Genomic DNA, 24,363 nt, shown 5'->3' with positions numbered 1-24,363 from the left:
TTTTTATTGATGATGCTCTCCATGTATCGCGGGTCTCATATCACCCATGGGCTGTCCTCTAATATGCCTGAGTGTAAACCAAGCCCCATGTGAGAGTAAAGGTCATAACTCAAAGGGTTATTTAATAATGCAACAAAGGGACATGCATTTACCAAGGCACAGCTATAAAAAAGAAACTTTACTGGGCCACAGTTGGGTTTTTTTCTTTGATGGGAATGAATTTTTGTCTAATCTTTAGAAATACACTTTAGCATACATCTAAAATGAGTACTTATTATAAAAATATGGTATAATAATATTACGTTTAAATTAATGGATTGTTATAAGACACTTAATTGCATGTTATTTCATTAAAAATTAAAATAAATATATGCAAAAAAAAAAAAATCCTTAATGCACATTATTGGACTTGGATCATGAATTTCCACATAATCTTTCATCGAAATAATTTCCTCCTCTTATTGCATCACTTTTTGGATGAATCTTTCTCGCTTTTCAACCTCTTCCCTCCAACCATCTGGCTCCATTCTGGTCATCCCGCCCTACATTTGTCCCATTTCATGCCTTGATTTCCCTCAGTTAAAATGGGTTACAAACAACATTTCATGTTGACTTTAAACCAAAAACCATCTTATAAACAATCAGGCTATTTCGAGGCAAGTTTCATTCATGCAAAGCGTACCGTTGCTGCACATTGAACTGATTTGTACGAATTAGACAATGACTCATGTGCCAATAACAGAAAATCATTTAGCTTTTTGACAGGCAGACATCTTCAGCTCACAGCGTCTTAATTTGGTGTACATAGTAAAGGCCATTATTGTGTCTGCTCCAATATAATCTTCCATTTAACAAAAGAAACTTTGCAAGTGGAGACCTTTCTCTGAAACTTGTCAGAATGATGAATGGTGCGCGACATGATCTGAAAAAAGATCAAGGGCTTCGTTTGTCTGAAAGGCAGAGATGCAAAAGGCAGGAGCTTGCTGTCTAATCCTTGAAAAGCCGCCATGAAATCTGGATCTCGATTGGCTTCGCCTGCCTTTATTCTAAATGCATGGAGGAAAGTTGACGGTTCCACCTTTATAATCCACTCACAGTTCACACAAGCGAGAATTTCCCTTGTCATTCATCAGATATTATTTTTGAAAGCAACAAATTAGAATTAAAATCCTTTTTTGCATAATTAGACTGTACATTAGTTGTTATATAGAAAAAAAATACTCATTTGGCTGCTTAATTAGTTGTATGCTAATCCTCCGTAGTGCATTATGGAATACCGCTGAGTAAATATAACAGGGACAGATTAATCTCAAATTGATTAAAATGTCATTTAAATTCCTCATCATTTAGGCTTACATCTGAGCCAAGTTCAATCTACTCTGCGTGAGAGATGTGTGGTTAAAACTTAATGTCATAGATAGATCTACCTGTGTTGGAAGTGATGTCATTCTTTGCCCAAAGTCCCTCAGGATGTCGGTGAAAGAGTAATTAAGGACTGAATTACCCACAAATCCCTCTTAAAGAATCTTCTTCCCCGTGTGTAATGGCTTTTTGTTTTTTTGTTTGGCATAATATATGATCTGTCACTAATTTAGTTTCTAGTGTTATTAAAGAGATATTAAATCCAGACATTTTAAGGAGGGGGAAAGCATGCTTTTAGATAAACAGACCACTGCCACAATTGCTACGGCGAATTGATTTATTATTCATAGCATTGTTCTCAATTAGCCCACAGCAATTTTTCAGAATGAACTTTGAGGAGACCTGACCATATACAATATGCACTCATGCATCAAGCATCACTGATGTGAATATACTAGTTTTAGCAAGTATATACTAGCTTTAGAATGCATCTTGTATGCATTCTGTCAAGATAGCTCTATATTTGAAGTTAGCAACATAGTCAGCACAAATGAAAAATCAACCTCTTTTTGCTTTGTTAATACACATATTTTAGTATTTTTGGGGGAACACTTTATTTTAGGTTATCAAACTAGTTGCTTATTAGCATGCATTTTACTAGAATATAAGCCATTTATTCATGTAACTCAATACCTAAACTTATCAACTACCTTACAAACTATTAATAAGCAGCAAATTAGGAATTTATTGAGGGAAATGTCATAGGTAATGGTGAATAAGTTTTCCCTATTCTAAAGTGTTACCATTATTTTTAATAATTTGAATATTTAAATATCATTTTAATTTTATCTCAAGCTTTAGTGACACTTACAGCAATTTCAGTAGGTCCCGCTATTCCAAAGGAGAGAGAGTGAAAATAATAACAATAGAACCCAATAAATTTCCCATGGATAAAATAAAGTCAGAACCTCCTTTGCACTCTTTGAATGCTCTGTTGCACTAGGAAATTTGTCATATTACTTAACTAAATTGTTTGCTCAATGCTGAATGCATGAATGGCAATATTGTGCATTTCAGCACAATGTCCTCATGAGGAAGCACAGAAAAAAAAACACACAAAAAAAAAACATAATATTTCTGTTGAATCTTTAAGCGATTATTTCCCCTCCATTTGGCATCGATCAAAGTCACACCAGGACTCAAAACGCTAACATTTCCTCCAAGACCAAACGCAATGTGCAAATGTTACAAGTCTCAACAGACAAAAATACAGTGAAAGTCAGGGTAAGAGACCTGTGCATACCTGTCTCTTTCTCTCTCTCTATTCCTAAGATCACACCTTCGGAACAATCCAGAATCCACATGACAGGAGCATTCGATCCATGTTTGAGTTCAGTGAGCACACCTTGTATCCCAGGCCTTGATTAAAACATACCAGCCTTAAAAATGAATTCAAAAATAAAAGAAGAAACACCGTCACCAACATTTTTTACTCAGTTTCAAAGACGTCATGTTTGTCAGTGAGCAGTTGTAAATTGCTAAGTGAAAAAAAAAAAAAACAATAAAGTCAATAATGATTCCACAAGTAATATCTGGGTGAGAGCATTACCTTAATATATTTCCTTTCTTAGCATATCACTTCCGATGCACTACACAGTTCACCAAAAAACTTATTGAAAATGAGCCTCAGATTTGTGCACATTTTAATCCGACTTTAGCTGCCAATAATCTTTATTGTGTCATCCTCTACAAGCCTGATTATTAACATATTGCTCTGCAAAACTGAATGCAATAACTAAATGTAATGTAAAAGCAGTAGTTATACTCAAATAAAATGCATTTTATTAGTTTTAATATTTTAAAATACAAAGCAATATTTTAAGATACCTGAAAAAAAAGACCACAATGTATAAACAGCCAATCAAATAAAAACACTCAGTTCGCTACGTAGTTTTGCACTCACAGAAATTGCAATTCTCTTCATAAAGAAATGTTTATAGTTATGCAATACAGCCAAGCAGAGTCATCGGCTCTAAGCCAAGATATGAAGCAAAATGCATGCATTCCCTCTTCCTCCCTCCCCTCTTGCTCTCTCTGTAGCTGTAAACCATGTTCGGAGGGATCGATACTCTCTTCGATAGAGCAGCTAATGCACTGTGAGCTGATTTTGCTCAACATGACAGCCGAGGCTCTGCTTGTGTGTGGTGTTTATTACTGACCAAACAGGAAGAACGAGGGGAAAAGGGTTATTCAGATATTCTTGGCTTTCTGTCAGTAATGGCTGAAATGTTAGACAATCAGGGTAAACAAATATAACAGAGCTGTTCGGTTATTATAATATTTACATACCTTGTAATCAATGTCATTTCCGCGTGGTTGGTAATTGCATCAAAAAAGACATTTAAAAAGCATTATTCAGAACTGAGTTATTGTGTGCATCGGACGTGCATGCATTTTCACAGCGAATGATATAAGTGATGCCTAATATATGTCTTTTGGAATTCTGTTTAAAGAAAGAACTACTCCTCACCTCAAACCATCAAAATGCTAATATCCTTTCTGTTTGAAATGCTAGGAGCTTTCGCTCCCTCTAATTTTCCTATTCTGAAAAAGGCCTGTCTGAGTAACATGAGAGAGCGAGAGAGATCAATAACTCACTGGAGCTCATTATTTATTAGCCTACAGACTGAAGGCGGCCGAGGAGACGCGGTGTAAGGATTAGCCAGCATGGCTATCCCTGCCGAATGTAGTCAATAGATGCACAAAAGCGGCCCCAGAAATAAACTCCATTATCCCTCCCTATTACCATGCTATTAGCAATTATAGATTTTGCTGAGTTGCATCCCTCTGGGTTGAATGCAAACATGCCATGCGCCTTGTCTAAGTTCAGTCATCATATACGTGGCAGAACGTGATCACAGAAATTAACTGAAACTCCCCGAAAGTCAACAGAGCTTTGTGGTGAAAATATCAATATTTATGATCTCTCACTTATTTACTGATGCATGTCGTCATTTTCGTTACGGTGTACCATTCTATGATATGATTGTTAATTAATGGGACTGCTCCGGGTGTGAGTTCATGGTGTGTGTGTGTTCACTGCTGTGTGTGTGTACTTGGGATGGTTAAATGCAGAGCACTAATTCCAGTATGGGTGACCATACTTGGCCACGTCACGTCACTTTAGAAACCACACCACCGGCTTGACTTTGAGAGCAGTGACAATAAGAGTCTGCGGATCAATAACCTAATTCTACGTTTTTTAGACAGGCCTTCTCCAATATGTGTGAAATGTAATTGTCAATTGCACTCTGGTGAGCCAGAGCTCAGCTGGGGTGGGCTTCCTAAGTCAAACACCTGTCACTTGGGAAAAGTTTTGTACTCAAAAAGAGGGTAGTTATTATGCAGCATGACTGCGTCAAAAGGACAGGCGGACTGCGAGACATGATCTGGGTCTCTTTTTCTCAGAGGAAGAACTGTCAGTGTCTATTGGATCAACTTGTAATATGTGCCTGTGACTGAATATAAGGTTCCCTTGAGCCAAAGTGGCCTTTACTTTCAGAATATGCCTGCACTATGGCCTCCTCTCTTTTTAGCATGCTTAAGACCCATCATTACAGCAACAGTTTCATTGATGGCAGACTCTGTAGTTCACTCTACTGTACCGTCTAACACAGCAACAAGGTTGCTGATGAATATCTTTGTGATGTCAAGTCAGGAGTCGCCCATCAAGGTGAAAAGACCCACAGCAGTTGCACTCAGTGATGCAAGAGAGTTGTCTGTCTCTCTCAGCACAAATCGATGGACTCTGTCAGAGCGAAAAGTGCACACACACCGATTTCCAGGTTGGTGGTGTAATTGCATTGAATTAGGAGGATGTTGTTTGTGATTTTGGGTCTGTGCGAAAATGAAATCTGAAATGAAACTCCAAATGGCACACATGATAGAAGACATTGTTCTATTACTGTCCACAAAGACTAAACACAGTGGCTTTTAAAACAATTTGTGTTTATTTCACATCAAGTCAAGTCAAGTCACCTTTATTTATATAGCGCTTTAAACAAAATACATTTCATCAAAGCAACTGAACAACATTCATTAGGAAAACAGTGTGTCAATAATGCAAAATGATAGTTAAAGGCAGTTCATCATTGAATTCAGTGATGTCATCTCTGTTCAGTTTAAATAGTGTCTGTGCATTTATTTGCAATCAAGTCAATGATATCGCTGTAGATGAAGTGACCCCAACTAAGCAAGCCAGAGGCGACAGCGGCAAGGAACCGAAACTCCATCGGTGAGAGAATGGAGAAAAAAACCTTGGGAGAAACCAGGCTCAGTTGGGGGGCCAGTTCTCCTCTGACCAGACGAAACCAGTAGTTCAATTCCAGGCTGCAGCAAAGTCAGATTGTGCAGAAGAATCATCTGTTTCCTGTGGCCTTGTCCACATCAGCGAACTTTGCTTCGGTTCCAAATGGTGACCACGGCTTGTGCAGTCCTCATTTGAGACCACACTGGAAAGACTTAATGTTGAATGGACTGTTGGGTCCATACAAAAGAGCATATTTTGGGTGCATCAACCAATACAGCGGTAGGTACCTTTTTGAGCCGTAAATTGCCATTTTGGACACCAAGTTGTCTTTATAAACTCATGGACCATGATGAAGATCATGAAGACCACTGAATTTCCCAACTGGCATATATTGCCCATTAAACTGTAAGTTTACATCAAGCACATCATTTTAGTCATGGCATTTATACACTAGTCTCATGTAGTCTGTTTATGCTGTGAACTTTATATATCTTGCTATACTGATATGTGCTCATCGTCACAACTGTAAACATGAGAGCTTTTTTTCTTCCATGAGGGGGTTTGATGTCATGGCATCTTTGTTTCCAGTTTGAATGTTAAGGAATGTATCCTGGAAATCTTGTATATTTCATCCAATCAGATGTCAACTTCGAAACCCCTAAATTGTTTCCGATTTTGTATGCTATATGCATCAGACGTTTAGCCAGCGGTTTGTGGACGTGACGTCTGAGCCAAAGACTTTATCTCAAAACAAATCGTCCTTCTTATATTTGATCTGTTCACCCTTTCTTTAACTCACGAAGCTCCAACTTTTTTAGAGTGCGGGAAAGTGACCAACCACATCAGTGGAACATTCTCCCACATGTGTAATTTAGGTATCTGGCAAGGAAAGATGATGTGAGTGTAGACTGGCTTTAATTGATTGTATGGCTAATGAGCACTGAGAGGAGAAGGAAGCTAGGAATAGAATCCTAATGACTCTGTCAGAGTGGTGATGAGAGGAGCACCTCACCAGGGCCCTGCCTTACAGCTCACACAAGGCCCCTGGGCAAATTTCCAATGGTTTCTGCTAGCTGTAGGACACCAGCCTCTGGGGTGTGAACATGAAGGTGTGAAAGGAGAGAGATTCTGGTACAGCCTAGTACAGATGACACCATGGTGTCCACATAGTAATCATATATTCTTAAATGTATTTAGTGACTGTAATTTTTGCCCATGAGCGCAGTGGTAGAATACTATGCAAGGCCAAAGAAAATACAACCCAGACTGCACTAAATATAGGTTTGCTTGCAATAAACATGACTTGTGCCACTATTGATGTCCAATGCAAAATCTTAGTCCTGATATAAAAACCTTTTAGTGCAACTGATTTAGCAGATAATGTCAACATAGTTAGTTCACCCCAAAATGAAAATTACCATATGATTTACTCACCCTCAAGTCTTCCTAGGTGTATATGACTTTCTTCTTCCAGAAAAATACAACAATTGGTCCTGGCTCTTCCAAGCTTTATTATGACAGTGAATAGTGGTCACGATTTTGAAGCACAAAAATTCACTGCCATTATAAAGCTTGGGAGAGCCAGGACATTGTTTTAATGCATTATATTCGTCTGAAAGATGAAAGAGAAATAAACCTAAGATAGCTTGAGGCTGAATAAATCATTGGGTAATTAGAATTTTTTGGTTAACAAATCTTTAAGGGGACAGCTCTTTTTATGTAAGCTAGGGTTACATTTCTTGATTATGGACACAAAACAGGACTTGATCTGTCAGCATTTAAGTTACCACCTCAAATACTCATGTACAATTGTTTGTATCTTTCCTTGTAAATTGTACCTACACTAACGTTTCAGTCATTGGCAGTTTCTGGCCTCTTTGGTCCCCTGTAGAAGAAAAAGAAGAAAAAAAGAAAACTACACTGCCTGAGAACTGAATAAGTGGTGAGGTTTCATGGTTGACATCTGCCCGGCCCAGGGACAGAAATTATGAGAGTAGGACAGAGCCTCTGTGGTATTTCGGTTTGAAGGACTTTTGGAGTCAAATAATTATTTTGCGAGTGGGCAAAAAAACGCCATGGCTTCAGGGCTAACCAACTGTCAGTTTCTTGATGCTCTCTTCTCCTTCTCTTATTTTTATATTTCTTTTTTTTCCCCTGACCTTCTCTTTAGAGTTCTTTTAAGAGATCCTCACATTGTGACTTTTCCACATTTCTTGCTCCATGTCTCATATCAGAATAACATCATAAACAGTTGGCTTCAGTTTCAGTAGTCTGTCTGAGGAACAGATGTTGCTTTTGCACTGGGGTGGCAGAGGCAGACCCTTGTACCACCACAGGGCATTCCACCCGCCAATTGCCAGCTGGAACCTTTGAACCCGAACTATCTGAATGGCTGACTCTGTCAAACATCTGTTTCTCTCCCAAGCACTGTTATTTTTATTTATAGACTTTGTTACATTGACAAATTAACCTTTTTCACCTGTGACCATTTGTGATGTGTTTAAGCATAAATCCCATCCAATCAGAACAATGAGGTGCCAAGGATGGGAGGAGCAATAAAAGGCATTCTACTTTTTCATTGGAGAGCCAGTTGGCTGATAATGAGCTGTGATCCATGGATCTTCCCAAAGCCTTTGGAGATTGAAAGTGCTGCCTTCGTCTGCGATTCTGTGGGGAGAAAGAGAGAAACAAAAGTGTCCTAGACCATTAGCCTGTGCCCTGTATGACAAATGTCCTCTTTAGGCCAGTAAACCGATAGAAAAGGGATAATTACATCACAAGTCACAGATCACTGAGTCACTGTCAAGAGACCTCGTACCGCTCCTTCTTAGCAAAGACTTTCTAAAGACTGATGCATTCTGGGCCCACAGACATTAGCAAGAGTAATGCCTGCAGAACTTATTCATTCCCAAAAATGAGATGGGAGTTTATGACTTCACTTGATGATATCAAAATGCTTTTTATAGCCAGTCCACTTGGTGGCCACCAAGGTACATTTTAGTCATTCAGGACCAGCTGCTATAAAGGAACGCCTAAGATTTCCAAAGGTCTATGTCTAAATGCCTAATGTCAAAATCCCCTGGCATTTTGCTTCCCGGAATACTCAGTTCACCCCTTAAAATATATTTTAAGTACTGAGTGCTAGTACCTTAACACTTGCTCTTTTGTTTATCCATTGGTTAAATTATGTAAACAACACTATCCTTATCCAGTACTTCACAAACATACACAGTAAAGTCAGTACACACACACACACATAGACCTCTTACAGAGGGTAAAAGCATCCTGTGTGCATTCCACCATAGGGTGACTGCTTATTTAGTCTCCCCATAATGTCCCATTTGGTTCAGTGTGGTTAGCACACAGGGTGGCCAGGGTAAGGACCAGGCCCAAAGCAGGAAGGGTCTATTCATGGGTGCTGCATTTCAAGGTCCTTGTGGAAAAACATGTAAATAGAGTTTTTTTAGCTCCTGGATAGTGCTCTGTTTATAGCTAGACGATTCTCTCTTTAATAACTCATTTAGAATATGAACTGCATATTTACTGCGTAGTGGGATTGTGGGTAAATACCAGGAGCACACTGTTTGCAGTGGGAATTTCTGCTTGCATTTGCACAAGGGCTGATACATGTCATGCAGATGAGTAATGGCAGAGAAAAATAGTGTAAAATCACACCTAACTATCTGTATTACAGCCCATAAACCAATTCTGTTGATGACCTGCGTATTCACATTGGATAATATAGTCATAAAGTGCTTCTTTGATGGCACTGACAGCTGAATATTCATTGCATAGGTCCATCTGCACTATTTTATCATAAAATTGTTAAAGGTGCCATATGCATGATAAACTCTTTATGCAGCATGCTTTAAAATACAGCTGTGCCAACTTGGCATGGGGAACACAATGGGTTCGTAATTAGATTGCAAAAAGAGAATTGGCCCAGCACAACTGAAAACTGCATTGCATCCAAGCTGTAAGTAGATCAGTGATAAAGAATAGTGTCCAAGATAAAAAATAAATAAATAAATAAATAAATACAAAAGTTTCAATCAAATATGCCACTTCTTGGGAATTTTATGCTTGTGTTAGTTTTGAATTTTATTTTTATTTTTTTAATACATGCACCAACCAACTAAACACTGATCCAGTATTGATCGTTGGCCTGTTTTTAAAATAGCACCAGCACAGCAAACGGCAGATCACAGCCCCCAGGCTTTGACAGGATTGACATTGCATTTTGCATGTGATTAGAGGTGATGTGACGGGTTGAAATGTCAGGGCTATTGGCTGTATGCATGCATGGCCAGGTGCCATGTGCACTGTTGCATGGGTGCTAATCTGAGATATCTCTGATACGACTGGATTAATGGAGGGAATTAGTGTCAGGAGGTGGCTTGGATGCAAGACTTTAATTACAGGATGTGACCTCAGAGTTTGTGTGCGTGTGTGTCAGTAAGAAGACTGGAGCCTTTGTAGAAAATTTATTGAGATTTTATCTTTGCATGTTCAGTCACATTTAGGGCTGAATATTGAATATTCATGATATATTTGGAATGGTTTTGCCGAAAATGCAAAATTGGGAATCATCATGAATATCACAAAGATTTGAATGCAAGCTTTTTATTTGGCCATTAACATTCTTCGAGCTGTGTCATTAGACTAGAGTCGCAATCCTTTCTCGCGTCGTGACTGTGATTAAGACAGGGATGCTTTACCGCAGCATCTGATTTGAACTTCATTAGTTAAAAGGGCATTAAGGTTGGTGAGTTCAATCTTTATTTATTAAATTTTTAATCTATGCAAATGTAACAATGCTTTTATTTTTTCCCTCATGTATCAGTAGTGATATTGCAATTCAAAAACTGATTTCCTAGTGTACTGTGTGTTAGTAAAGGTATAAGAATGTAACTGCATGCATGTAATGGTTAGCTACTTAAGCTAAATGCTTTACTGTAGGTCTCATCTTTGCAGCTCTAGGGAGACAGCATTTGCTGTAAAAAAACATTGATATGCTACTGAAGATTTTCAGAGTTCACTTTGTATTCAACATGTAGCCCAATCTCCATATCCTTAAGGCCACATTGATTCATATTGAAGAATGCCTTGGCAAGTTGAGAGATTTTTCAGGAGGGATAGTCAAAAAAAAAAAAAAAAAAAAAAAAGATAATAAAAAGTGTTTGCGATTTCCGTCCATCTGTCAGTCAAAGGTGTGGCGGGATTTTCCTGGCTGGTACTGTTTTGTGTTACTTCATACCTTCTTTGCGAGTATTCAGTTCAGGCTTTCCAATTTAAATGCAAATTTTACAGGACATCACAAGGAACCCGAGACGGGTGCAAAAAAATCATTCGGCACCAACAATGAATTATATATTTTAATTAACCAGTGAGGGAAATGCGTCTATTCAGCAGCAATGGCCATAAATAAGAAATGAATAAATAAATAAAAAGACAGAAGATAAAGACGAGCAAAATGGGTCTCATTGAGCAGCATTATTATAAAATCTGCAGTGCCATGGGATGTCATTAAGAAAAGGACCCTGAGCTGTCAGATATCAAATGTATTGTTCTCTAGTTTGATGGGCTAAATGCTACTTATGGCCGCCAGAAAGAGGAGCATTTTTGAAGAACTGACAGAGAGATACAATTTTAATTTCACTCCTGTCAGTCCATTTTTTTTTTTCTCAATTGCTGGAATAAATATGAAGTGTCAGTCAACAGACTTAAGTATTTCTCTGCTTTCCTCAAGAATCTCAACTGAATAGAGGGACGCTTTGGTTTTATGAGCGGTGATAATTAAAAAATGGAAAAAGTGCTCTTCAAAATATTGAAAGTAATTTTGGATATACTTCAAATGTGGATATGCTTATGAATTAATTTAATGTGAACGATTAACTGTACCATCTATTATGCTGTGCAACAATATTTGAGCAATATCCAGACATATTCTTGATTTCAGAGGGTATATTGTCATCTCTATGTAATTGATGACCTCATGCAATGTTTATGATGGATTTTTGATGAACGACACACAGAGACAAACAAATGCAGAGACATTATTTAGCGAGAATGTACAATATTGACTTTAGTCTATGACATTGATCAAACAAAGAAAATAGTTTTCTCTCGTCTTCACACTTGTATGTATGTGAACCTTGTGTTTAGTGAGTGACGAATGCTGAGTAAATACAGCGTGTTGATAAAAGACACCCTAAGTATGCAGACCCATGGATCAGAAGATAAGTAGCTGACAAAAGCTAAATATCCACAATATTAAACACCCACATCAATAAAATTATTGTGCAAATATTATATGCACATCACTCCCACTTACATCTACAACGCCAGCCAAGACAAGGATGTTCTTGCCAGCAAAAACAATCAAGAACTTTTGCTGCAAGTGCGAGCTAGGTTCTCCACAATTAGTAAGACGGTGTTGTGATTGCGATGTTAAATATATAAATAAAGTCTGTATACAATTCCTTTAGAAAGTTAACCTTCCTGATAATGGGGCTTGTTATAATTTCCTGTTTAACTTTAATGAATAACTACTGTTGGGATCATGGGACACAATTAAACAAGCGAGTATACAAAAAGCGAATGCTTGTATTCCATCCCAGGCTTTATGTGTGCATTCATCCAGAAGAAAGTTTTTTTTTATTATTATTATTATTCTCCAGTTATGAATATTCCCTGTCTCGCTCTGATGAATGCCTCTCTTTGTGTTTGTTTTAACTGTGGGCTCTTTTTAATGTTTTACATTCTGGTGTGCTTAGGGAGACAAATTGATTTCCTGACCCTACAATGTGTTATTTTTGGTCTGGATTTCAAATGTTTTACTCTGAAGTCTTCCCATAGGAAAGAAAATCACCAAAGGGATCCTTTTAATATCTCAATTATTTCTCCTCAACGTAAATGAGATTAAATGGAAGGCTACTCAGATGTTCCTAGATTCAGATTTCCCAGTAATCTCACAAATGTCACCATTATGGTTTTGATTTTAGCAATGTCTCAAACTGTGGTAAGATTAGCTAAGATATGAAAGTCTTTAATCAGAGATCTTATTATGAACTCAATTCACCAGTTTTTCCAAAGCCAAACTTTAGCTACACATTCTGCACCTAACAGCGGGCAAGGGAGTTTTTGAAACTCGATTGAAAATGGTAATTATTTTTGCAATTCCGTTCTGTGCCACTTGTGGTGCAGAAATGACACACAGCACATTTAACTGAAACTGGAACTCTATTAAAGTTGATGTTAGTGATTTAAGCAAATTTACAATTCTTTGCTTGCTCCAACCACATGCCCTCTCTCCAAAATGTTGCCCTCCAAAAGCAAAGTCAGCTTAATGTCTCTCAAAAACCCATGAAAACTCAAAGTGATAAACAGGCCTAGAATATTTCCGTGTGTAGGCTGTCTTGCTGTTCACAGTCTAGGGCTGTCACGGAAACAGTTGAATTGATTGATCAAGACACATATTTCAATGATATATCCAAGGTAGTTGTTTGAGTGGCCAACAACATTGACTCAATCTGTGAGTTTGAAACTAAATATCCTGTCAGGTCTTGAAATGTGTGTGTCACATACAAACGCATAGGGACCTACAATTGGAGGTACTTTAGGAACCGGGTTAGGAAACATTGTCCCAAGTTATGAAATAGCAATTGTTGTTCAAAGAAAATTTAGTTAGATAAGAGTTTAGTTTTTGACTGAAAAAGAAAGATAGAAGGCCAGATGGCGAGAGACTGTGAAGGACTTTATGATGGTCAATCCTGGATCCAAACAGTCTGGCATTGTCTTTCCTTCTTCCTATTTCTCATTTAGGTCTGTCTATCCCACAGTTGGGCAGAGAGAATATCAGTCCCTGAGGACATTGATTCCACTGATGAGATGCTATAAAGTAGGGAAGAGAGAGAGAGAGAGAGATGGGGCGGGGAATCAGGAGGCAGAGACACTGAAAGAAAGAAAACAAGCAAGTGAGAGAGAGAGAGAGAGAGAGAGAGAGAGAGGGAGGGAGGGAGGGAATGAGGAAACTGTCCTCATGCTATCTTGGCATTGGTGCCACCCAGTTTCTCTCGGGCAGGCCAGAAGCCTCACGATCTACCTCTGTGTGTGTCTCTGCAGATGGCCAACATTGTGACGTCCTTCTGCTGTGTGGTGCTTGCAGCCGTGGTGGTGGTTTATGCCCAAAGGCGCAGCCAGCAAGGTAAGTCTACACTTTGGATACTTCCTCCATCTGTTGCAGGTCTCCGTTGTATGTGTTTGTACAGTTGCAAGTCAATTTCCTAATGAGATCTGTTAGATCTTTTCTAGATTATGGATCAGTTTGTTCTTTTCTTGGTTATGTGTCCTGTCTTCTTTCTTTTTACTTGTCATTTTCTTTGTGTCCCTCCTTCAATCTGTCTGTCGGAGTGGAACAGAGAAGTCACATTGTGAGCGGAGGGTCACTATCACCTGACTGTGGGGAGGGGTGTGTGTGTGAATGCTGTTTAACGCATGGCCTGGCTGCCCGGAGACACAGAGACTAGCCTGTCACTGGGTCAAAAACTAGAGCTCCAGAACAAAGCAATCCTCGGAGTGTGTATTGAATGTGTCTAAGTTTGGACCAGACATGTTATCTTTCTGGCTGTGATAGGTTCTCTCATGCTTGGGTGAATAAGCAGCTATGTTGTTTCTGCGTTCCAATTCAGTGTCATTTTGTGAGACAGCGGGGTGGAAGTGCTATCGAGACATACTTGTTTCGCTGGAAGATATTACTTTAAAGCTATTGTCATATTTTGAATTCTTATTGTTCATATTGTGCCGTTTCAAATCCAGGTGCAACTCAAGTTTCCATCAACAAGTAATTTGTCTGTCCATGGTGAAGGCAAAACGCTACACAATCATAGCCAATCAGAATATATTTTATGGTGTTTGCACGCTGGAGAAAGTGTTTGATGGAAAGGAATGCATACATTTTAAGTGTTTGGAAAGAGTGAGAGTTTCAAATGAAGAAGGAAATGCTAATTGGATGAACTTACTTCAATTGCATTGCAGTAAAAGAGTTTGGTTGCATGACAAAGGTCATACTTTTATACAAAGGTCAGATTTTATTGTTTAGTCCTGCTCTTGGATGACCGCCTTGAACCAGAGTTTATCTACAGCTTTAGTTAAATTCACCTGAACCAGCGAATCAAGATTTTATGGATGACTTAGAAACTTACTGGCAAGTTTGTAGGAGCTAAACCCTTTATGGACATTTACCCTTTAGGATCAATATTTGGCACCCCTGCTCTATGTCCTTATGAAGCCCTATATCATTTAAAAATCAATGGATTCAAAACATTATCTGATGCAATGTGAAAAACTTGACTCTAGCTTTGGGTAAAATGAAAAAAAAAAAAGTTGGAAGAGTTGCCATAAATGCAAAACAACCTTATTTTCGGGCTGTCGATGAACATGCTTCTACTGACCCTTCAATTCAAACTTGGGATGAGAATTAGATGAGATGTAGTGGTTAAAGACCTGGTCTTGTACCGCCATTGTGACTGGTCTAGACCAGGAGTACCCAAGCGCTGCTTTTAGACAGCCAACATACTGCAGAGTTTAGTTCCAACCCTAATTAAACCCATCTGAACCAGCTAATCAAGGTCATGCAAGCAGGTGTGTTGGAGCAGGTTGAAGCTAAACTCTGTAGGTTGTTGGCCCTCTGAGAGCAGGACTGGGCACGCAGAACCTCAGAGTTTTTACAGAGGGACTAATTTGTACTATACAGTATATTGTACTTAAAGGCTACATCTACATAAATCCAGATACATTTGAAAATGGTGTTTTCATTTTAAAACCCTCTCCGTCCACACTAGTTTTTTCAAGCGTTTTCCAAAAGTATCTCATCCACACAGAAACATCAGAAAACTTTAAATTAGCTTTTTCCGCATGTGTAAAGCCTAAAAAAAGCTCACTGCAGATTATACACATGGACAATAGACATGAGATGTTTTCATTGTTTTTCTGACAGAAAATGTAATTTATTTTATTTCCGAAAATAACTCACCATTCACTGACTCATCCATGTCGCACACAGTCAAAATTGTATGTCTGATCTATAACGCAACTGCCCTCATGGGCCAAAACATAGAGAAAAAAAGATGCGTTTTTAAGCGAAAACGTATTAGTGTGCACATGACCTAAGTCAATTTTCAAAAGTACTGTCAGCTAAGTGACTACTTACTAAATAAGGATTGTTGACCTTACGCCAGGAAAAATTGCAGATGTAGCTTCATTTGGGAACACTGTTTGAAAGTGATAAAGCATCTTCTTGGATGTCTCATGCTGTTGTCATCCCCCCACGCCACTGTGGCGGCCCATGTTTTGTTGAAGTGAGGCTCTCACTAAAGCTGATTACATCGCTATAATGCCTAGTCATTGGCATGCGTTTTTCTGGCAGTTTGGCAGTTTGATACAATGACGTCATGGTGGAATGACATCACCACGCCATCCATCAGCAGTGCTGCTTATCTGCTTCTTCGTGTTTTCTGATTGGTCAGCTGATTGTCTTTAATCTAGACGGCAGTCATCACAAACACAAACCATGCAATGCCAGTCAAGCCTTTTGCATACAGACACACACTTAAAAGTAGCCAAAGCATCCTAATTCAGCTTCAGGTGGCCCTGTTCTCATGATCGTGCAAACGCAAGTAATTGCATTAAAGCTTTGTTAACCTTCCAAAGTTGGGTTAGTGTAAAACCGAGGCTGTTGCTGGCCATCACTTTTAAGTAAAGTTGAAGACCAAATGACGTTCCAAACAAAGATTTCAGGTTCATATAATCTTGCCAATCACAAAGATTAGGGTGTAAACCCTGGTTTTTGCCAAGAACGAAGTGTTCCTGTGTCAAAATATTTTGTTAGTGCCAAAAAAACATTCCAGGCAAACAAACATAGTTTTAAGTCTATCTATAACCCATGCCTTGACAATAAGTACCAACCTAAAAGAAGATTGAAATGATAGGTTAAGAATGCCATTTAAGCTCCATCACCTCCTGCATTCCATCTAAAAACGGATGCGGGATATTCCTAAAAGGTCTGACTTCCAACATTCCACTTACTGGACGCTCATGAATGGCATTCTATTGTTAGCCTTGCAGGTGTTTTAACAGAGAAGCATCCTGCCATCCTAACTGCACAAGATAAACAATTCTGTATAACGTTAGCATATGTTCCGCAGATTTACGATAATAAACATAGCGGATCATTTACAGTGTTTAACCCACCTGTCTCTGCAAACATTTGCTAAGTATGTTTAATAATCACACCATGCAGGTGCTTATTGATTCGTACTGTACACCCACATATCGCACAATAGATTCATTTTAAGTGGTTTTCTATTTTATTCTTTAAGGAAAGTTCCTACTGAACTGAATAGAACTCAGCATAAGCCTAAAACTTATCTGATTAATTGACCCAAGATGTTGATCAAAGACTATTTACAGTAAACCAATGTTTTCCATGTGCTGTTACATCTTAGTGTAAATCAAACTGTATATGAAGGAGATATCAAAATAGTTATTTTAATTATCCACAGGAGAGAACGTCTCGGTTACGTATGGTAACCCTCGTTCCCTGAAGGAGGGAACGGAGACGCCACGTCGGATGACCGACGAATATGGGATATCGCTTCGATAGACCAATCTACTTCGAGTGTAAACTAAACGAGCCAATGCACATTGGCATGCAATTATTGCATCCAGCTGCCGCTGATCACTGCGTGAGTATAAGAGGGCAGCAGGTGCAATGCATACCAGTTTTTCGCTGAGGAGCCGAGCCGGGAACCCGGCAGCTCAGCGGCGGTACAGCAACCATGGCGACGGGACGTGGCGTCTCCGTTCCCTCCTTCAGGGAACGAGGGTTACCATACGTAACCGAGACGTTCCCTTTCAGTCGGTCACTCTCGACGCCACGTCGGATGACCGACGAATATGGGATCCCTATCAAAGCGCCATGGGTGCTGCCCCTTCCAGTGCCCTGTGCGAGCCGCCTGCGCCCCTATTAGGTGTAGGCCGGGGCTCAGAACAAGTAGCTCCACTCACCATTGTCAAAGCACTACCTCACTGGGTGAGATTGGATAACACTGGGAAAACGTACCCGGTCCGCTTGGAGCCGGGACGCTGCGGAAGCCCCATCCTTCCCGAAGGAGGTCTCGGAGGCAAATACACATATAGCATCCGTTTAGGAGTATACGGAGAAATTTGAGGTGATTAAAACCCTCTTGGGAAGGCAGAAGTCTGCCGGGAAAACACGGGCTCTAAGGCTATACCGTGGACTATACACATACGAGTACCGCTTAGGTCTCAATATGAAGCCCAGCCTTCCATGGTTCTCACGGATTCATCATGAAGGCCTGGCGCCGGACGTTCCGCCGCGTCCAGCTGCCTAGGGTGATGGAGGAACTCAACAGGGTCTACAGTTCGGACACTCTGGAGCAGTTTTAGCAAGCCGACACTAACCGGGGCCTCTCAGTGCCACTACCCGTTTGAGGTGAGAACACAGGAGGATACCGGCTCTACACGAAGGCTATAGAACCTAGCGAACGTGTTAGGGGTCGCCCAGCCCGCAGCTCTACAAATATCTGTCAGCGAGGCGCCACGAGCCAGCGCCCAGGAGGATGCAACACTTCTAGTTGAGTGAGCTCGAAGCCTGAACGGGCAGGGCACATCCTGAGCCTGATAAGCCAGGGTTATGGCATCCACAATCCAGTGGGCCATCCTCTGCTTAGAGACGGCATTCCCCTTCTGCCGGCCTCCGTAACAGACAAAGAGCTGGTCTGAGGTCTTGAAGCTTTGCGTCCGGTCCACGTAGCACCTTAATGCTCGAACAGGACAAAGCAAAGCCAGGGCTGGGTCTGCCTCCTCCAGGGGCAGCGCTTGCAGGTTCACCACTTGGTCTTTGAAGGGTGTAGTGGGAACCTTGGGCACGTAGCCAGGCCGGGGCCTCAGGATTACCTGGGAGTCAGCCGGCCCGAACTCTAGGCACGAATCGTTGACCGAAAATGCATGCAGGTCCCCTACCCTCTTGATGGAGGCCAGTGCAAGCAGGAGCACAGTTTTCAATGAAAGAAACTTTAGCTCAACTGAATGCAAAGGCTCGAATGGGCCCTGCTGTAGTGATTTAAGCACTAGAGACAGGTCCCAAGAGGGTATACAGGGGGGCCGGGATGGATTTAACCTCCTGGCCCCTCTAAGGAACCTGATGATGAGGTCATGCTTACCCAAAGACTTCCCATTCACAGGGTCATGGTACGCAGCAATAGCGGCAACCTGGACTTTGAGGGTGGAGGGAGACAGCCTTCGCTCCAACCCTTGCTGCAAAAAGGATAGCACGGCCGCAATCGGGCATCTTCGGGGGTCTTCTCGGCGAGAAGAACACCACTCAACGAACAGGTTCCACTTCAAGGCATAGGCGTGTCTCGTAGACGGTGCTCTTGCCGAAGTGATGGTGTTAACTACCTCTTGGGGTAGGTCACCTAGAACCTCCGCGTCCCGTCCAGGGACCAAACATGGAGTTTCCAAAGGTCTGGACGCGGGTGCCAAATGGTGCCCCGTCTCTGAGTCAGTAAATCCCTCCTCAGAGGAACCAGCCAAGGAGGGGCTGTCGAGAGGAGCACTAGTTCGGGGAACCAGGTCCGAGTAGGCCAATATGGCGCTACTAGTAAGACTTGCTCCTCGTCCTCCTGGACTTTGCACAACGTCTGTGCGAGAAGGCTCACTGGGGGAAACGCATACTTGCGTAGGTCCCGCGGCCAGCTGTGTGCCAGTGCGTCCGTGCCGAGAGTTCCCTCGGTCAGGGAGTAGAAAGCCTGGCAGTGAGAGGTCTCTGGAGCAGCAAACAGGTCTACCTGAGCGGCTCTGAACCGCCTCCAAATCAGCTGGACCGTCAGGGGATGGAGTCGCCATTCTCCCGGGAGCATTGCTCAAGACAGCTCGTCGGCTGTACGACTGAGCAGGCCTGGAATGTGAACAGCACGAAGTGACCTCAGAACCTTCTGACTCCAAAGGAGGAGGTGGCGGGCGAGTTGCAAGATGCGACGAGAGCGCAGACCACCTTGGTGGTTGATGTACGCAACAGTCGCAGTGTTGTCCAATCGGACCAGCACAGGCTTGCCTCGTAAGAGACCTTTGAGACGGTTCAAGGCAAGGTGCGTTGATAACAACTCTAGGCAATTGATGTGCCACTGCAGCTGTGGGCCCGTCCAAACCCCTGAGACTGCATGCCCGTTGTACGTGCCCCCCCCGGCGGTGGTGGAGGCATGCGTGTAAACCACAGCATGCCTGGAGATCTGCTCTAGGGGCACCCCTGCCCATAGGAATGCCAGATCTGACCACGGAGTGAGGGTTTGGCGACAGGCCGGTGTAACTTGGACCCGTTGAGTGCCGCGCTTCCACGCCCACCTCGGGACTCGGCCATAAAGCCAGTGCCGGAGCGGTCTCATATGTGATAGGCCGAGCGGTGTAAGTGCCGCTGTGGCCACCATATGCCCCAGGAGCCTCTGAAAGAGTTTCAGTGGGACCGCCGTCCTGCTCTTGGACGTATTCAAGCAGGCTAGCACCGACCGCGCACGTTCCTCTGTGAGGCGTGCTGTCTGTTCGACCGAATCCAACTCCATACCGAGAAAAGAGATCCTCTGCAATGGTGAGAGTTTGCTCTTTTCCCAGCTGACCTGAAGGCCCAACAGGCTCAGGTGCCGGAGCACCACATCCCTGTGCTCGCACAACTGATCTCGAGACTGTGCTAGTATCAGCCAATTGAGAATGCGAACACTCTGCTCTCTGAGAGGAACGAGAGCTGCCTCCGTGACTTCCGTGAAGACACAGGGAGACTGGGACAGCCGGAAGGGCAGGACCTTGTACTGATATGCTAGTCCTTCGAACGCAAGCCGCAGAAAAGGTCTGTGGCGCGGAAGTATGGACACATGAAAGTACACGTCCTTCAGGTCGATCGCTGCAAACCAATCTTGGGGACGGACGCACCTGAAAATGCGTTTCTGTGTCAACATTTTGAACTGTAGCCGATAGAGGGCCCGATTCAAAACTCGCAGATCCAAGACCGGTCGTAACCCACCGCTTTTCTTGGGTACAATGAGGTACGGGCTGTAAAGCCCCTTCCTCATATCGGCTGGAGGGACCGGCTCTATCGCGGCCTTCGCCAGTAGGACTGCGATCTCTTTCCGCAAGACAGGGGCATCGGACGCTTCCACTGTAGTGAAGCGGACACCGCAGAGCTTGGGGGGAAGCCGGGCGATCTGAATCGCATAGCCGAGGCTGATGGTTCGCAGAAGCCAGCGAGACGGGCTGGGTAGCGCTGACCAGGCGCCTAAGAACCGTACAAGCGGGACCAGCAGAACCACAGCCGTACCCGCAGTGGGGCAGCGAGGTGGAACACAGGGGCCCAACTCGGGCGGCTTGTGAGTAGGCCGGAGTGTGGTGCGAGTGTGGGGTGCAGGGCTCACCTGGTTCCACGGGTTGGCAGAGGGTGCGTGAGTAGGGCCTTTGTTGACGCTCTCGAACCGCCCGCAGCTGCCATCTGGCGAAGGAGGAGGATGAGTGAGGTCCGGTGCTTGGCCGTCCGCAACTCTCCGTGCCCTCCTGGGACCCAGAGAGGGAGGAAACTACTCTCCTGTCGAGATTTCCAAATTCTCCGCCTGGCCCTCCTCCAGGGGAGGGAGAGGTGCCTACACCATCCCCCAGAAAGCAGCTACCTCTCTCTGGGTCACCCGTCCCAGGGCCTCTTGCTCTTCTGCTTACCGTCAGGTTTGACGGGGGCCAGGACGGGAGGGGCAGCCTGCCTGTGCCCAGCTCAACGGCACCACTTGGAGGCTGCTGCAGATGCGACGCGTGAGCAGGGGCGGATGCAGGGGGCTGCCCTCGGCGACGAGCAGGCTGGGGCACTGCAGCCGGCGGGTGGGTGGAGATAGCAGCAGCTGCCCGCCGGGGCAGGATGTGTCGGATCGCCTCAGTCTGCTTCTGGGCAGCCGAGAATTGCTGGGCCAAAATCTCGACTGCGTCGCCAAAGAGGCCGGTCTGGGACACAGGGGCATTGAGAAACCGGACCTTGTCGGTGTCCCTCATGTCTGCCAGACCCAGCCACAGATGGCGCTCCTGGACCACTAATGTGGACATCGCACGACCCAGCGAACTCGCGGTGACCTTCGTCGCTCGAAGCGCAAGGTCAGTGGCGGTTCGGAGCTCTTCCAGAAGCGCTGGATCGTGACCACCCTCGTGCAGGTCTTTCAGTGCCTTAGCCTTGTGCACCTGCAGTAACGCCATTTTAACGTCTTTACAAAGACGCACCCGTGAAGCTCTTTTAGAGAGAATTTGCTCTTTTAGGAAATGCTCTTTCAGTGCTGAGGCGCACAGGGGGGATGGCCGCTTGCAACACGACAGGGGTAGTGCAACCTGAAGTGTGCAAATCCACTCGACACAGGAACGACCGCCGCTGAAGCGCCGTCTCGCCAACACACGAAGCTTCCGAGAGCGTGCTGAACTCGTAGTTCACAGCAGACACAGTTGAGCAGAGCGATACTAACGCTCGGCTCCGAAGCGAAAAGCTGGTATGCATTGCACCTGCTGCCCTCTTATACTCACGCAGTGATCAGCGGCAGCTGGATGCAATAATTGCATGCCAATGTGCATTGGCTCGTTTAGTTTACACTCGAAGTAGATTGGTCTATCGAAGCGATATCCCATATTCGTCGGTCATCCGACGTGGCGTCGAGAGTGACCGACTGAAAGGGAACAGACACAACCAAATACAAATCATCAAACATTAATAGCAGATAAAGCAGAAATGGAGAACACAGATTTTTAAATACTGGGAAGGTAATCAGTGGGAAACAGAAACAGGTGAGGGGCTAATTAATTAACTAAACAAGAAAAGGAACATGACCAAATAAAGAAACTGAGTAAGAACAGAAGTCCATAACTGTGACAGTTTAGACATTTAGGTCATGTATATTTTGAGTATATTCAAATATATTTAGTAGTTAAATCACAATGAAGTACATTCTTACTTGAAAGCAATTTTGAAGAACGTAATTTTTTAATTGTACACTACAAAAGTAGTTTTAATTTCTATATGAAAAATAAAAATTTGGTTATTTTTCTATAATGGGTTGAACATGATAAAATGTGTTATTTTTAATATCTGATTTGAGTGAGAAAGCCATTTGGCTGCCTACATTATATTCAATGTTTGTTCTAATTAAACACAAGATTTCAATGTTTTACACATAACATAAATATAAATAAACGGTAGAAATATAAACTGTATTCTTTTGAACAAAAATGATGACAAGGTCTTGAGACATTTTCTTAACTAGAACTAAGAACACAACCCAACCCCATCCCTCCATCTGAAAAAGACAGACAAAGCCTTGCTTTATGTCATCAGTCAGTGAGATTGAGTCCAGACAAGCCCATCTCTGACAGTTTAATTATTCATGAGACCCTAAGTGAGAATGAGAGCAAATATATTTCAGAGCATCCATTGTCCTGGTCACTTCCAATCCGGCTCACTGTGGAGAGGCTGTTGAATTTAATCTATCACATGTTTGTCTCTAGTGGCCTAAAGGGCCCCATAATACACAAGTGCCCCGTTTGATGACGGATCTTGATCGAGTATAGCAATGTGGAATAAATAATGCTGATGACTGATGTGTCTCATGTCCAGACTTGCTGGATTATGAAGCTGGCAGACAAATCTAAGGCAAATGGATGATTTTCAGATATTTGCATTTCAAATGCGTCATTTTAAAACCAGGATTAAGACGTTGTCTTTGGTTGGTAATCTCTGATTACGGATCAGGCAAATGGATGAATAATTTGGAAGCTGTCTACTAGCTGTCCTCCTTAAATATAGCAAACCAGACTCCCTTTGGGATACAAGTGTGAATTTCATCAACAACTTTGGCTTTGTTAGAGAGGTGTGAGAGTGTGTGAGAATTGCCTCCCTAGAGAATTTGCATGGATTTTGTGGCACTATTGCACATTTATGTTTACTTCAGAAGTGTGAACCATCTCACATGCTCATACCTTGAATTGGCAGGGGGTGAAGAGACAATAAAAGCAAATGCAGTGGCGATTTTCAAGCACAAAAGATGCTTGTGAAAGAAGCCAGGTGCATGAACTTTCGAGAGTACATATCTCTTTCACTACCATTTTTAAGGTGCCACTTAAAGATTTAAAACTAAACACAGCTTACATTGGGTGTCAGACGAGGAAACGAGCTTTAGCATTTCAACATTTGCTTGTTGAACGTCTAAAGGACTGTTTACCTCGGAAGATGTGCAAAAATAAACCTTTCACAACAGTGTTAAATCATTCAAACTTTCCCCTGTCAATAACGTTCCTTTTCCCAGCATCAATCAATGCTTAAGATGTTCTCCTTGGAAATCCCAACACGGAAAGCATAAAACTGGCATGGCTACACACGGCGCTGAGGAAACAGCTGTTTTGTGTGAAGCTACAGATGTAGGCTGTGTACTTCCCTTCCGTAGTTGCACTGCTATCCTCATTTAATTAAACTGTGGAAATGAGGCAATAAAAGGGGAATCTTTCGAATCCTGTCAAGGGCAGTCCAGAAACAAAGTATGCTTTTAATAAGTAAAAATGCAGATTTATTCATCCAATTTTAGGGTGAAATATGAGTGTGGAAATATGCA

General features: G+C 42.5%; 1 protein-coding gene across 1 annotated transcript in view; it reads left to right on the top strand.

Moving 5' to 3' along the window:
- The window catches only part of cntfr (ciliary neurotrophic factor receptor), a 169,163-nt gene that overhangs the window by 37,079 nt on the left and 107,721 nt on the right, over window positions 1–24,363 (top strand). Inside the window, exon 2 of the mRNA XM_052568029.1 lies at window positions 13,796–13,877. Within this exon, the coding sequence (XP_052423989.1) occupies window positions 13,796–13,877 (82 nt within the window). The remainder of the gene's footprint in view (window positions 1–13,795; window positions 13,878–24,363) is intronic.

This window comes from Carassius gibelio, chromosome B10 (genome assembly GCF_023724105.1).
Source record: "Carassius gibelio isolate Cgi1373 ecotype wild population from Czech Republic chromosome B10, carGib1.2-hapl.c, whole genome shotgun sequence".
Classification (NCBI taxonomy): domain Eukaryota; kingdom Metazoa; phylum Chordata; class Actinopteri; order Cypriniformes; family Cyprinidae; genus Carassius; species Carassius gibelio.
The sequence above is the reverse complement of the archived record's forward strand: the minus strand, read 5'-3'. Positions and strand labels throughout refer to the sequence as shown.